The sequence below is a fragment of the Phyllopteryx taeniolatus genome, chromosome 8 (genome assembly GCF_024500385.1).
Source record: "Phyllopteryx taeniolatus isolate TA_2022b chromosome 8, UOR_Ptae_1.2, whole genome shotgun sequence".
NCBI lineage: Eukaryota > Metazoa > Chordata > Actinopteri > Syngnathiformes > Syngnathidae > Phyllopteryx > Phyllopteryx taeniolatus.
Window position 1 is genome coordinate 20144582 of NC_084509.1, and position 16911 is coordinate 20161492.

At 43.0% G+C, this 16911-nt stretch overlaps 1 protein-coding gene across 3 annotated transcripts in view; it reads left to right on the forward strand.

Annotated features, from left to right (window-relative positions):
- The window catches only part of fam131ab (family with sequence similarity 131 member Ab), a 31157-nt gene extending 17262 nt beyond the window's left edge, over positions 1-13895 (forward strand). For all 3 annotated transcript variants that reach the window (XM_061783070.1, XM_061783071.1, XM_061783069.1), the window contains exons 3-5: positions 535-717; positions 12169-12300; positions 12891-13895. In XM_061783070.1, coding sequence (XP_061639054.1) covers positions 535-717; positions 12169-12300; positions 12891-13519 — 944 coding nt within the window. In that variant the 3' untranslated portion in view covers positions 13520-13895. The remainder of the gene's footprint in view (positions 1-534; positions 718-12168; positions 12301-12890) is intronic.
- The last annotated feature ends 3016 nt before the right edge of the window (positions 13896-16911 follow it).

The window sequence follows — 16911 nt, forward strand, 5'->3', positions numbered from 1 at the left end:
TTATACGACCCTAACAGCACTTTAATTTTGAGCTTCCACTTCATCGTCACACGTTTTCACATGTTGTAATGATGAAGTCTGAACACCGCATTTTAATAACAAAGCAATGCAGTAACATAAACGGGTGCACATAAGTGGTGCGCATACACACTGGAAATATTAAAAGTGCACATGGTTCAAGTGTGTCAGTTGTAAACCTTAAATGCATCTCTGCTGTTGGACACGCACGTTACGCACCTATCCTCCCCCTAATAAGGGCCCAAGACTGCTGCCGACTTTGCGCTACTTTCACTCATATCTTGTTCTTCTGGGGGCTAAGCCCCCCCATCTATAAATCCTAGTGACGCCCCTGACGATCACACATTTCGTACATGCCAGGAACCCACAGTGACTATAAGTCTTAAAGTTCATCCAGTGAGGTCTGTGGGTCAGGGGGAAAAAATGCGCACCAAGCAACAACCTCTGATGCTCCATTGAATCAGACCAAAATTGTTAAGTGCACCCTGAATATAAATCGTAATGTTTGCCTCCTAGGTATTTCGCAGGTAGTGAAGGACCATGTGACGAAGCCCACAGCCATGGCCCAGGGCAGAGTAGCTCACCTCATCGAGTGGAAGGGATGGTGTAAGCCGATGGAAACGCCTGCAGCCCTGGAATCGGACTTTAATTCTTACTCTGATCTCACCGAGGGAGAGCAGGAGGCACGCTTTGCTGCTGGTAAGAAGACCATGTTTGTGGTTGTGCATTTTGCTATGCTTCACCCAAGAGTTCAAATATCAATACAGCATAAGAGAGCTTTTCAGAATGATCTCAATGCAGTGCACTGGCATATTAGCCTGGAGGGGGCTTTGGAACGGTATCCAAAATTAGTCTTCAATTAACCTACCATGCATGTTTTTGGGATGTGGGAGGAAACCGGAGTGCCCGGAGAAAACCCACGCAGGCACGGGGAGAACATGCAAACTCCACACAGGGGCCGGGATTTGAACCCCAGAACTGTGAGGCAGATGTGCTAACCAGTCGTCCCCATACCGTCCTAATCCATCATGCAACCCTTTAAATGAACAGCATCTGCTTGGCTGCTGCCATGTAAGCAGTTTGCAAATGTGCAGTGTACAAGCTTGTGCTGTCCAGCGCTGCAGAATCATTTCATCACCCAAAAAAAAAACTGAGTCAGGCTATGTTGGTTTGCCTCTATTTCCCTTTGTAATATTTTAATCAAAGTGCAACAAGTAGAACCAAAATAACAAAAAAACCTATTAATACTTTGTGTAATGTCAGACGTTATCACTAAAACTAATTGACATTCATTTCTGTTAATTTCTTCTTTTATTTTTTCCTTGATTTATTCCCACTAGCTAAATTCATTATCCCCATTTTCACACTCCGATGTCGCTGAAAGCCCGCTATTTATTTATCTCATACTTTCATCCATTTTTCACCCAGTCTCCACCGCCAGTTGCTCGCTTGCTCCCCGCAATGCAGACTCTCAAGGTTAATTTGCTCAGTAAGGTTTTGCTCGTGGTGTGTGCCACCGTGACTGAGCGTCTTTTTTTCTTCCTTCCTCTCCTCCTCCATCTTACAATTCACAACACTTCTCATTTTCACTTCGTTTCCTTTAATCGGACAAATTTGAAAAAAAAAAAAAACTTGTTGCCTGGTTTTGTACAAATAGATGGGCCCAAGTTTGAAATTACAAAAGCAAATAAATGTTTTGTGAGCTCCTTAGTTCTAAAAACAGTTCCCAGGTGACTTAATAACGTCTCTGACACATTTTCACCCAAATCCCCCTATGATAAATAAGCATATTATTTTACATTTCTTCTCTCGCTGAAATTCCAAGCTGCAAAGAAACTCGTTTTGAGGATGGTTATTATGTAAATACAGTATCTTCTGTAATGTGCAGAACGCCTTGCTGACAGACACATTTTTAAATTTGGTTGTTTAGATTTGGTTGTTTAATTTCACACGTGATGGTTGGGCAGTCACTTCCTACTATTTGAATACAGGCTGTGAAAAAGAATTTTTTTTTTGTCTTGATTTTTTTCTTAATCTTAACAGTCTTGTACTGTGTAGTTAATATCATGGCAATAGTTAGAATTTGCACATCTTAAAAACAGCATATTTTTTTGGAGCCATTAACATTCCATCGTCAAAGAGAGCGAGCCATTTTCAACACTTTAGATCGGTCAATAATTTGTTAAATCAACAGACCAATAGCATAAATGTGTTTCTGCCCAACAATGAGGATTTTTAAAATGTTTCACCAAACTCTATGGGAGCAAATATGCCCCCGATAAAGGGTTGTGCAATGAAATTAAAGGTTTTTTCATGTTGTTTTATCAACTTCAAATGGCTCTATGGGAAGTCTGTTCAACAAATACTTGAATTCTGTTAATAATCAAGTCATGCAGATGAGCATAAAAAAGGAGCTGCTGAGTCCCGCTATCTTGTCAACAGTCCACTTGTCGCCTGGTGATGGTGTCACGTGGGTGGCTGGACACACTGTGTAAATGTCAGTTAGCATGTAGTTGTGTTTTGTTTGAAGTAAGAGCATGCTTATGTGAAATGGAAAACATGATTGAAGGAGAGTGTTTGTTGGAGGCGGACTAAGAATATAGATTTTCTTACCCCCGCACCTCACCACACACACACACACACACACACATACACAGTTAATCCAGTGTAGCTCTTCACATGCATCTTTATGTAGCAGTGTGTATGTGACAACGACTGTACAACCGAGTGTTTGTGTGTGTTGATCTGACTCAATGCCAGAGAGCAAGAGCGAGAGAGCTAATCTGTGAAAGTACAAATGTGTGCTGTGCTGTGTCTGCAGATTGGTATGACACCTCTCTTTGTGAGTTTCTGATGCACATTAGTGGAACAAAGCAGAGAAAGTGGATGTGGCCTCCCTATTTTTGAGGGGAATACTGTCTATACACAACGAACACTGTAGTAGAACTGTATACTGTATATGGCCCTGCGTTTGCAGTGCGATAAGGTGACCAGAACAGCTCTCAGCATGATATACAGACCCTTTCCAAAACATTTGAATATCATGGAAAATGTATTTATTTCCATAATTCCACTCAAAAAGTTAAATTTTCATAGATTACACTTGGGAACACAATTTTTGTTGAGTTAGGTCTGACAGCTGTTTTAAACAAATTTTTGGGTGCGGAATCCAAAACTGATCTCAGCTTTTCTCTATCACGTCAAGTTTTTGAACAAAGGAAATGTATACCTATGGAAATAAAACTAAAACTAAACTAAAAAGTAAAAAAAAATAGTTAAAAGCATTGAAAACAAAAAAAACCTGCATAAAACGAAATAGAATTTACAATGGTATGCCCATGGTTACAAGGTTAAGAGAAAAGCCAGCACAAATCCTCTTAATGCTTACTATGCTAGCTTTCTGTTTGCCGATAATGATAGTACTGACCTATTGGAAGCTGCACACGCCTCTCGCCGCACTGTTTCAATTTTGACTGCACAAACAAGTTGCCACGTAGCTGTAGATGAGTCCAATCGTAATGGGCTGGCAAGTCTTACTTACTGTAATTGTACTTTTATTTTATTTTTTACCATATTTTCACGACCATAAGGCGCACTTAAAAGTCTTAAATTTTCTCCAAAATGGACTGGGCGCCTTATAATGCGGCGTGCCTTATGTGTTCACCGAGTTCCAAAATCTGTAAATGTTGTTGTGTGACTTTAATGAGCGCTCCATTTGACTGACTGGGAGCATTTCCTGCCGACACCCTGCTTATATAGAGGAAGGCGGACGTGACTGAGGACAGCATGCGGACGTAAAGGGGGATGGGTGCGCGTGACAGAGGACGCTAAAGACACGCCCCCAGTAGGTATATAGTTCCGGTATGTGCATCGGTTTGGCTAAGGACCCCCGAAAATGGCACCTACGAAGAGACACGCTTACGAAGCACAGTTTAAACTGCAAGCTGTCAGTTACGCGGAGGAACATGGGAATCGAGCAGCCACAAGAGAATTCAAGATCAACGAATCCATGGTTCGCAAGTGGAGGAAGCAGGAAAACGAGTTTCGCCAAGTCAAGAAGACGAAGCTGAGTTTCCGAGGAAACAAGGCGAGGTGGCCCGAGTTGGAAGACCAACTCGAGCAATGGATTAATGAGAAAAGAACAGCCGGGAGAAGCGTCTCTACAGTCACCATTCGACTGAGGCCAATAACGCTTGCAGAAGAAATTAAAATCAAACATTTTCAAGGAGGTCCGTCTTGGTGCTTTCGTTTTATGAAACGGCGCCATCATTCCATCCGGGCAAGGACTACTGTGGCGCAGCAATTTATGGCGGATTACAAGGAAAAGCTGGCCATCTTCCGCTACCTACTGCAGTAAATAGATTGCCGACAAACACATCCAGCCCAACCACATCACCAACATGGACGAGGTGCCGCTCACTTTCGACATCCCGGTGAACCACACTGTAGAGAAGAAGGGGACCACCACAGTAGCAATACGCACAACGGGGCACGAGAAGTCAGCTTTTACTGTTGTGCTTGGTTGCCATGCTAATGGACAGAAACTGCCACCTATGGTGATTTTTAAGAGGAAGAAGCTACCTAAAGAAAAGTTTCCAGCCGAAGTCATCGTTAAGGCCAATCAAAAGGGCTGGATGGACAAGGAGAAAATGAGAGAGTGGCTGAGTGAGGTGTACGTAAACGGACCGGATGTTTTTTTCCCAATTGGGATTGGCCCTAAATCTCTTTCTCTCTCCCCTGCGATCTTTCTCCTCATCTTTGTCTGGCCTGTGCGCAGTCAGTGATTATGGTGATTACTGCCTGAGATGCAAATTTGATTGGCTGAAGGGCTGGCTGACCTTGCTTGTGATTGGTCGATACAGTTTGCCACTACCGTAAAGCCTGTAATGTTGCGCAGCTCAAAATAGAAGCGCCCTGTTTGTCTTGAACCATAACTTTTCTTTTTTGGCTTTGGTATTGGTCCGTATGGGACTGCTTCTGTGTCTGTACCTTGAGTGCAGACCGCCAGCTAGTGACCTCTGGTTTAGATTATCTGACGTTATTGTGCTATAGTTTCGAAAAAATAGTTTAATTCTTACTTTTCCCACTCATGAAAACTAAATAAAGTGCAAGGCTGCTGGTAATCGCTTCCTACTTGGTTGTGATTGGTCACATGTTGATGTCAATTAAACAAGCTCCACTGTGATTGGCCAAATATTTTGGAGGGGAGTCATTTGCCAAGCTACTCAGCTCAGCTGTAAAAGAGTTGTACTTGTTTATGGTCAACATGTTGAAAATGTTGAGCAAAAGTTGACTGATACACTGAAGGTGCCACGAGACATCCATTCATCCATTTCCTGAGCCGTTTACCCTCACAAGGATCACGGGAGTGCTGGAGCCTATCCCAGCTATCTTCTGGCAGGAGGCCCATGGTATGGGTAACTTGCACATATAGTATGTGAAGTCACCATTAAAGCTAAAAGGTACATAGAGGTTTTGGAGAAGCATATGCTGCCATCCAAGTTACATCCTTTTCAGGGATATCCCTGCTTATTTTGGTAAGACAATGTCAAGCCACATTCTGCACGTGTTACAACACGGTGCAAGTACTAGACTGGCCTGCCAGCAGTCTGGGTAAACTGCACTGTTAAGCAACTGAAGTTGTACATCAAGCAAGAAAAAGGAGGGAAAGAAATGGAAAAGAATTCCACCTACAAAGCTTCATCAATTATTGTTCTCAGTTCCCAAACGCTTATTGAGTGTTGTTAAAAGGAAAGGTGATGTAACACAGTGACAAACATGTCCCAGCTGTTTTGGAACGTGTTGCAGGCATCAAATTCAAAATGAGTGGATATTTGCAAAAAATAAAAAATAAAAATAATAAGTTTATGGCACGGTAGCCGACTGGTTAGAGAGTCTGCCTCACAGTTCTGAGGACCGGGGTTCAATCCCCGGACCCGCCTGTGTGGAGTTTGCATGTTCTCCCTCTGCCTGCGTGGGTTTTCTCCGGGCATTCCGGTTTCCTCCCACATCCCAAAAACATGCATGCTAGGTTAATTGACGACTCTAAATTGCCCGTAGGTGTGAATGTGAGTGTGAATGGTTGTTTGTTTGTATGTGCCTTGCGATTGGCTGGCAACCGGTTCAGGGCGTACCCTGCCTCCTGCCCAATGTTAACTGGAATAGGCTCCAGCACGCCCGCGACCCTAGTGAGGAGAAGCGGCTCAGAAAATGGATGATGGAATTAAGTTTATCAAATTTAACTTTACTATAAATATCTTCTTTGTATATTCAATTGAATATAGCTTGAAAAGGATTTCCAAATAATTGTATTTATTTTATTTTTTTTGCGTTTTACACAATGTCCAATCTTCATTGGAATTGGGGTTTGTATTTGAGTCTCCACCGGTGATCACCAGCCCACTTATGGTACATTGTCTGTTGCCATACCGGCCAAGAGCAGTGACACTGATGCACTCACGTGCTTTTCCGCACGGAGATTTCTCCATCGAGAATGTCATTGTGTCACATTTAAAGGGAATGAGAGGAGCCTTTTCGATTGGTGTTGAATGATGTTAGCTCCAAACACACCCACAGTGGCGCAGCCCGCCCACTCTGCGCTGGTCTACGAAATTACCAACACCTGTCTAACCTGTCCCTGGCACACAGTTGCGCCGCCCGCCGCGCCAGTATCACGCTGTTCATGAAAATAGGGTCCTGAATGTCAAAATTCCCACACAGACAAAACATAGGAGTCTGGGAGCAGCAGCAGCTGAATCTTTTTTTTTTTTTTTTTTGACTATCAAACAATCGCAACAAAAACGTCTGTGTAGTTCTTTCTTGGAACAAACTCAAACATGCACACAAAAACAATGACCTGCATATAATGCTCATAGTATTTTGTCAAAACAATGCATTTAATTGTTTATGAAACCTTTACTTAGGCGTAACTTTAAAGGATCTACAACAGCCATTGCCTGAATCCAGAAACTGTTTATTTTATATACTTGACATTTGATTCTGTTTATTGTCCTATAACAGTGGTTCTTAGCCTGGGTTTGATCGAAGGTTCAGTGAGTCAGTCTCAGGGGTTCAGTGGCGATCAAGACACTCACTGTATATGTGGATGTCGGTTTCATTCACCCCAGTCTTATGATTGATATGATTACACCACACTCTGCCAAGAAAGCCATTGGGATACTCATGCAGTTTGTTACAAATCATTTGTGAGCATATCCTTTTCAAGGATAGTAGACATAAAAAGGAAGAAAAGGAATATACCTTTTTGTGAAAATGATTTGAGAGTGTCATTTGCCAAGGTGAAACCGCGTATTTCTGAACTTGTCTCTGTAAGGTTCCCTTTACTCTGTCTCTCTGGCTCAACCCAACATGATGAGACAGACAGTTTTCCCATAGAGCTTCGGTTCTGATTGAGGTTTCTTCCTTTGAGAAAGTTTTTCCTCCATTGCCAAGTGCTTGCTCATGGCATTCATTTTTTTTTGTGGTTTATGGAAATGACCTCGTCAAAAGTTCTATTGTGAAATAAAATAAAATTGTAAACGTCACATTGATTTTCATTAAATAGTCATTTGTGTTTTTTGTGTTTGTTGGATTGAATCTTTGAACAGTGATCTTGGGTGCAACTGGTGCATTGGTTAATTTTGTCCACAAATAAAATGTATACCTATTTTGAATTTGAAAAAGAAAAAAATATCACCTTTTATTTTTGCAATTATGAAGGATTCAGTAAATGCACATATGAAACTTGTGGGGTTCAGTACCTCCAAAAAGGTTAAGAAGTACTGCTCTACAGTATAAGTTAATGTTGTTTCCCTCATATGAATTTATATCCTCCCAAATCTTTTCTTCATGACATGACATTTTTGGTGTAAAATTCCACATTTATTCAAGTAATGTTTTGACTTTACCTGTAGTATTGTCAACTTCATCTTTTATACTCCTTCAAAGGGCGGCCATAGCTGAGTATGTTTGCTGCCACATTGGAGATTGCTGTTCACACTCACGGCTGTGATGATTTTGAGGGCGCCAAAAGCTGTTTCCTGATCTAGTGTGTGTGGGCCATCTCCGCTATCGTGATGGGTTAAATGCAGAGGATACGATTTGTTAAAGTGCATATAAAACTTTGAAATAATGACAATTTAAAAAAATTATTCAAATTCTAGTTACGCCAGATAGCCGTTTGCGATTCTTTATCAGTAGATATCTTAACGTAAACTAGTGAGGTTTTTGTAGGAAATACTTGGAGATGTTTGTGACTTAAAATCAGTAAAAAGTAGTCAAAAATGTGATGAATGTCAGCCTTTTTTCAATATGCTTTCTTAGTAAATGACTGGCCACATTTGACTGACTGAAGAAAGTCCCTATTTAGGGGGATGACAGCAGTCCAAACAGAAGGTTCATTTTTAAGGGGAAATATATTTTCTAACACTATTTTTGTGCAGAGAAATACTAAAAATGAAGAGATAATGTTGCTTTTTTATATGAACATGGCAGAGCCACCAACCACTTGAAAAACACTGTAGGCTATTCTCTTTTACTGTCTATTGTGTTTTAAATGCAAAGATAACAAAAATCATTCATGACTTTATAGGTGAAACAACTATTTAAATGAGACACGTTCATTATACATTTATGTGATGATTGTGCAAATGGTGCAGACAATTCTGAAACACACAACTGGCCAGTAGTAATCAACAACAGTATGTGAATAGTGCAGCGTGATAAAACAGTGAGTGCACGACTAATGTAGAAGTGTCCTGACAGAGATGTGCAAAATCGGCAGCATGTTGCAATGAAATTGTAAGTATTTAAGAGGTTAATGGCAAGAGGGAAGAAGCTGTTGGAATGGCTGCTGGTTTTAGTTTACATTGTTTGATTGCACATACTTGAGGGAAGGAGCTGGAATAGGTGGTGACCAGGATGTGGGGATCCAAGATGATTTTGCAGGCTGTTGTCTTAGTTCTGGCAGTGTGCAAGCCCACAGGAGTGGGTAGATGGGTATTGATAATCTTCTTGGCAGTCCTAACTGTTCGATGCAGTCTGATTTTGTCCTTTGTGGATGCACCAAACCAGACTGTGATGGATGAACACAGAACCGATTCAATGACTGCTGTGAGAACTTCCTCAACAGCTCCTGTGGCAGGCTCAGAAGCTGCAGGAAGTACAGGCTCTGCCTTTTTGCGGATGGAGTTGATGTTAGTTGAAGGTCTCGGCGGTTGACACAGGGCAGTTGGACAGTGTGAGGGGCAGCTGTGACGAACGATGTTTTCTGAAGTCCACCATCATCTCTACAGTCTTGAGCGTGTTCAGCTTACCAAAGCTCCAGCCGCTCCACTTCCTGTTGTGATGGAGACTCGTCACCGTCTTTGATGAGGCCGATGACTGTGGTGTCATCTGCAAACTTCAGGAGTTTGACAGTCGGGTGCATTGAGGTGTTGTCTTTCGTGTAGAGAGAGAAGAGTAGCAGAGAGAGGACATATCCTTGTGCTGATGGTGTATTTGGATGAGGTGGTGCCCCTAACCCTCACCTGCTGTGTCCTCCCCGTTAGGAAGCTGTAAATCCACTGGCAGACGCTGAGCTTGAGAAGCTTGGAGGAGAGGAGTTTAGCGATGATGTTGTTGAACGCAGAGCTGAAGTCCACAAACAGCATTCTTGTGTTGGTCCCTGCACCGTTAAGGTGTTCCAGGATGAAGTGGGGTCCCATGTTGACTGTGTCATCCACAGACCTGTTTGCTTGATAGACAAACTGCAGGTGGTCCAGCAGGGGTCCTGTGACGCTCTTGAGGTGGTCCAGCATGAGGGGTTAAAACGACTTCATTGACCACAGATGTCAGGGCGACAGGCCTGTAGTTCTTCAGTCCTGAAATTGCAGGTTTCTTGGGGACTGGGATGATGGTGTGGCGTTTGAGGTTTGTGGGACTTCACACAATTCCAAAGATCTATTGAAAATCTGTGTGAAACTGGAGCGAGCTGGTCCGCACAGACTGTCAAGCAGGAGGGGGACACACTGTTTGGGTCTGCCGTATTGTTGGTCTTTTGTTGTTTAAGGACACGTTTCACGTCCTGTTAGTGAATGGTCAATGCAGAAGGGGGAGTCAGAGGTGTGATGGTGGTCATCGGTGGTGCGGCTGGGTGGGTGTGAGTTGTGAAAGTGTCCTCTTCAAATCTGCAGTAGAAGGTATTCGAGTCGTCCGCCAGTCCTTTATTGTTCTCCGCTTGGGGGTTGATCGCTTGTTGTTGGTTAGCAATTGTAACTTCAACAGATTCGTTAACGGCAAACTGGTTTTCCATCTTTTCTGCATAATTTCTCTTGGCAATGTTGATTTATTTTGTCAGCTGATTTCTGGCCTGATTGTACACGACTCTGTCCCCACTCCGACAGGCGTCCTCTTTAGCCTGGCGAAGTTGGCAAAGTTTGGCAGTGAACCACTACTTGTTGTTATCTAACGTGCAAAATGTCTTTGTTCGTACACACAAGTTTTCACAGAAGCTGATGTAGGATCTAGTAGTGTCTGTCTATTCATCCAAGCTGCCAGTTGAAGTTTTAAAGACACTCCAATCTGTGCAGTCTAAACAGTCTTGAAGTTGCATCTTTGATTCATTGGTCCACTTCTTCACTGTTTTCACCACAGTCTTCACACATTTAAGTTTTTGCCTGTATGTTAGTATTAAGTGAATTAAACAGTGATCAGACGAGCCCAAAGCTGCACGCGGAATAGCACGGTACGAGTCCTTCAGCATGGTATAGCAGTGATCTAGAATGTTGTTCTCCCTGGTGGGACAGTCAATGTGTTGCTTGTATTTAGGAATGGGCCAAAATCAAAATCACACCAGCATGTGACTAGTTTCTCCATCCAGGAGGTGTCTTGAAGCTGTCATTGCAAACAAAGGCTTTTGTACAAAGTATTAAATAAATACCAGTTGGCGTGTTAAATACGTTTTCCCTGTGTCATTTCACATTATTACCTACAACTTAATTTCTGATCTTGTTTGTTCTACTTTCTTTGTATGTATGGATTACTTGATTTATTCCTAACATCTGGTGACATTTTAATGTCAATAGCACCTTTGGAAATATATTTAGTGAGAAAAATTGTTCCATTGTGAAAATCATCACAGCTACTGCCGAAAGCGCAAAACTCTCTTTTAAATATTGCAGTTTCCACCACTTTTATTCCTATCTCTAACAGCATGCACAATCTGTTAGAAGCAATGGTTCTTCACTTTTGTCACCTGCATTTTCCTTTTGTTACAAAGTTGTGACTCAACAATAAACATGTGTTTAAAAATAGCCTCTGACAGCACATTTCTAGTATTTTCAAAAGCTGTTTCAAATGGGTTTGCTGTACCACCACAAGCATATTGCTCACCATGATGTCCACTAGGCTGCACTATATTTGTTTACAAATTAAACGAGTAGCTAAAGCGCGAGGCAGCTACACTTCCTGTTGCTTACCTATTTTTTTCCATGTGAGAAATTGGTACAGCTCTGTACTGTAGCGTAAAAATCAAAATAATAATAAAAAAAATTCCCAGCTGTTGGCGACCCACCCAAAATCGGTCTGCGACCCACTTTTGGTTCCTCACCCACCAGCCAAGAATCATTGTGCGAGAGTGAGCCAACACGCAATTTAGCACCTGCTATTTGGGATCTTATTAAATCAGGCCAAAAGTATCAAACATCAAACCGTATGGAGAAAGGTATTGACAATGGACCTTTACCTAACAGCGTTTTCATATGACTCTCATTCACACCTATGGAGCGTCAAAATTCTTCAGTGAACCAATTATTCATATTTTTAAATGTGGGGGAAAAAACCTACACAAGCACGGGAGAACATGCAAATCCCACACAAGGGAGGCCAGGGCTGAGAATCGAACCACTGTGAGGCAGACATGCTAATCACTCAGTCACCGTGTTCCCTGGTAGGCTACGGGTATCTGTAATTGTGAACAAGCACATCCCAAACTAGGAGAAAGAATGGAAGAATGGCTCAGCTGTAATGGGAACATTGCCATTACAATTAATCACTGCACTTTGCTCCTGCCAGTCAAAAAGAGCTGTGTAACATGGAAACACAGGCGTTGCCATGCCTACCATGGGTTTGCTCGCGTGTGTACCTGATGGATGTGTACTTGTGTGTTCGCAGGTGTCGCAGAACAGTTCGCCATTGCCGAGGCTAAACTGAGGGCCTGGTCGTCAGTGGATGGTGACGATTCCAACGATGACTCATACGATGAAGACTTTTTGCCTGCCAACGAGCCTGCAACACAGAGCACAGGTATTCACCTGCGCACATGCACATGCACACCCACACACACACACACACACTTGAGGATTTCGTTCATACTGTCCTCATCAGCGTCCATCCAGCTCTCCCTCTGCATTGTCCTGTGTCCCACTGCCCCACTTTTCATCTGCTTACAACATATTTTTTGTTCCTTTGTGTAATTTGATATCCTCTTGCAACTTTAATATGATTTCCTTTGCTGCAGAGGCAGTCTATGTCACATGATGATGTGTGGCCACAGCTACATATGTGTGTGTCTTGTGTGTTTAGCATTGCTTTATTCTTGATTACATTCAGCCACCAATAACTGCAGGTCATTGTGTTGCCCATGTATTTTCCTCGAGAAATCTCCTTGAAGTCAGCAACCAAAGTTGTACCTGATTTGACAGTCACAAGTATAATCATCAGTTATTTAATGGGAGCCTTTTAATGTTTTTTTTTTCTTTTTCAGAACGTTCTGTTCACTAAAATGATTCTTGCTGCATTCTCTGCTGACAACCATCTGTGTTCTGAAACATCTAATGCGAATTGCAACTCTCCTCACTCTTGGTCATTCTTGCATTGTGTCTCCTTCCTTCCAGATGTGCCGTCATATCCTCTGCACTTAAAGGACCAGATCCACAGTCAGCTTTGTCAACACCTGGCCCTGCGTGAGCCACGCAGCGAGGGAGAGGGCGGAGGAGGCGGCAGGGAGCCGTCCCCCACGGCGGGCTCGCCGGACACTCTGTGCTCCAGCCTGTGCAGCCTCGACGAACACCACCCGCTCCTGCGCGACCTGAGCGGCCACCGCGGGGGGCACGGCGACGCCGCCGAGCTGGCCGCCAAAATTCTGGCGGCGCTGCAGGGAGGGGAGGAGCTTCTGCTGGCCCGACTTCAGAGGGTGGCCCAAACGGGGCCCGTTGGGAGGGACTGTGGTTTCCATACCATAGGGGGCAGCGGGCATGGCATCAGGCCTCGCGGTGGTCAGGAGTCTCCCGCGTATTCAATGTCCTACTCTGAGACATACCTGTCGCCCGGGGAGGACGACGACACCCCCTGCAAGGACTACGAGGCCACCTTGTGCCAGGCGGAGGCCAACGCGGAGGAGTTCCCACGGGATTACGAGCCTCGCAGGAGGATGTCCGATGTGGCCTCTTCAGGGGTTGTTTCGCTTGATGAGGATGAGGAGGAGGATGACGAAACAGATCAGGGCGGCTCAAACGACCAATGACTCCTCTCACCTCAGTGTTACTTGACGCTCTTTTTTTTACGCCCTCTATCATGAGGCCAACGTTTGATTGTTTACAGTGGAAACCCGCATACTCGCGAAGTCACCTATTTTTTTCTTCTTTGTTCAAGATTTTTGTTGGGTTTAAAAACAAAAACAAAAAACAATGCAATTAGAATGGGCGTCAATTATCCACCGTTTTTTGCTATTCGCGGTCAGGCCCGGTCAATATCCTCTGCGAATTGCGGAGGTCCACTGTACTCCTCTTCACCATCCATCTTTGCCTTACTTGCAAAATTTCAACCCCATTTGATAATTCTTAAGAAACTCATTCAATGTATCAGCTCTTTTTTTTTTTTTTTTTTTTTTTTTTTTTTTTTGCAAGCGTCCAAACAATCTTTTTATGTGCGTGAGAACACGAGTTCTGGACTTGCTACGGTAGCCATCGCTCAATTGCCGCTGCGGGTTTGACGCTCACAATTACAGGCACCGTTCTCACCTGTGCTGTGAAAACTCCCCCAAAAACCAGAGCACGGACACGATGACTTAGTCCAGAACTCTGAAATTTTCTTTGCATGTGTGTTGCAAATGCTGACGTTGACGGTCCGACCTGAGCACGGTTTGTAATCTCAACTGCTCTGTATGATGCCCCCCGCCCCCTCCACTCCTACCTGTCCTTTGCAAGAGACAAACTAAAGCATCCTTTTTGGGCATGGCTTGCTGAGTATGCCAAACAACTTATTTCTGTCACTACCAATTATGAGCGAATGCTAGAATGTCTTTAAAGTGACAGGACATATTATGAATTCTAAAAGAAAAAAAAAAAAATTGTCACAAAGGATGCGAAAGAAATGAAATGCTTTTATTGTACTAGTTTTCTATCACTCACTGGTTGTTCATATTATATCTCAAATGTCATTATGATGGATGGACTGGAATTCTGTGGATTCCTGCATGGAATACAAAAAAACTTTTTAATGTCTTAAAATAAAACACACGCTGACAAGACAAGGAGAATGTTACTGAAGTGACTCTGGTGGCTGGTGTTGATTTGGAAGTGAAGCAGGCTGGAAAAGACATGACTGTGAAGAGATGACTTGCTTTGGAGATTTTCTATATTTTTGTATACGTTGTCTTGCCTTGATCTCTATGCCTATGCGACGTGTGCCAGTGTATGTGGTTTCTTGCACGAAGCTATAATGTGGCTGTACATTTCTCCTTTTCTTTGTTATCACTGTGTGATATCGTCTACTGGGAAAAAAAAAACAAAAACAAAAAAAAAACAAATGTGAACAAAACATACAGTATTTCTTTTATTTTTGATTTCAAGAGGACGCCGAGTGTTTTACAGTTATTGCCGTATGTCATGATGCCCGGAAAAAGCTCCTGTTTTTACTTTCAAAAAGGTTTTGAAACACTCCTGTCCTCTCCCAATGACTTCAGAAAAGCTTTGCCTTTTCAAGTACTATTATTTAAACTTTGTTGTTGTAATGTTTGCAAAAGGCATGTTTCTGTGGTTCATGTGGGAGATCTGTTCAAGTTCTCCCAGAGGGAATGTCATTCATACAACTCAGGAAATCCCATCAGACCACAGCATCAGCGCATCCCACCAGCATGCATTAACCCCACTCATCTCTCCTTCCGTCTCTTTGTGTGCGTGTGTGTTTGCAAACCTTGCATGCTTAGTTTTTTAATTTTAGGATGATTATTATTATTATTATATATTTTTTTTAAATGTTTCAAGTGCAGATTTGGCTCCCTTTGCCCCTTTTCAATTGTTAGGACGGCTAGATGGGTGAGTCGCAATGTGATGTGCATTTGTGTGCGTGCGTGTGTGAATGTCAAGTATTGTAAGATGTCAGCAAACTCCTTAAGATTGCACTAACGATTCCCTTTAAACAATGTCTGGCAGTGGAGTTAGAGGTTCAAGTTTTACTGGTGCTGGATGTTATAAATAGAATAAAATATTTTATGGGTAATGACAGCATGGTATACAGTATTAATATTGTTACATCTGCCAGATTGAGACGATAGAATGAGCCAAAAATTTGGGAATCGGCATCGTAGTAAGTGACAGCAACAACTCAGGGGGAAACACTGAAGCTGTGCCTTTGATTCTTCACCTTTCACCTCCCATCCTCGTCACGTCGTCTTAGTGTCACCCCAGGGAACACCAGCTTGTCCTTTCTTTTCATTGTGCAAAGGTTAAATGAAGCAAGGTCAGGTTGGAATATTCTGTTGCCTCTCCCGTTTTGACGTCATCGCGAGGTTGTGCTTTTGTCCGGACGTGGTGACGTGACCACACCATTGGCCCCTCCTCCTCCTCTCTCAATCGATCAGCTGACTGTGTCCAGCAGAACCCATCCATCGCTCTTTGTGTCACACCTTTGTTCAAGGCGTGCGTGCGTGCGTGCGTGTGCGTGTGCGTGTGCGTGCGTGCGTGCGTGCGTAAGACATTCATTAAGTAGCATCTTTGTGTACTGCATTTTCTGCCTCATTTGTCTCATTCATTTGACAACTATTTGTCCTTCCAATGAGGAACTTTCCCTACCACACACAAACACGCACGCGCACACACAGCCAGCGTGATGAATGCCCCCACCGCTGTCTCTCCCATCATTTCCTTAAGCCTCACCATCTCCCTTCCTCCCACGCCTCTTTGTCTCCATCTTTTCATCTCCACCGCCACTCGTCCTTCCCCTCCTCCATCTGGGCCCACATGGGGCTCATTGTGTAACTATGAGGACTTCTAAACGCTACCTTTGCTGACAGGCAATTAGCTCGCCATTATAAAACCACCTGATGAAAAACTGATGTGTATCTCACCGTCGTCAGTCTGTCTTCAGTTTCTTCTTCCTGTACAAGCAGTTTGTGGGAAGTGATGTTGTGATGAAGCGATATTAATATGTTAGAAACAGTCAGATCTAGTTCTTTCAAGAAAGGGGTTGTTGCACAGTTGATGACCGCGACCCTTCGACCCTTAAAGCCCATTTCAACGTGGAAACTGAATGTATGAAATGAATAGAGAGAGATCCTGGTCGCTGCATGCGGCAAAGCCATGCAAAAAAAAACAAAAAAAACGAAAACGAAACACGGGTTATAAGGATGTCAGTGAAGTCCAAATAAATGTACTGTTACATCTTCACCTGCAGAAAGCCATCAAATATACTGCACATCCAACCGTCAACTCTCTCTGAAATCTCAGCCTGCCTTTTTTTTCTTTTTCCCTCTTGCTTCCTATTTTGGCTGAATGTAATTAAATAATTATTGTCCCCTTGGATTTGATAATAATCTTGGTTGCTGCATCTGACATAAATTAATAAAAATATTGTTATTGTTCTTTGCAACAAAACATTTCTGTATGACATGATCATTATTTTAATACAGTATGGTGC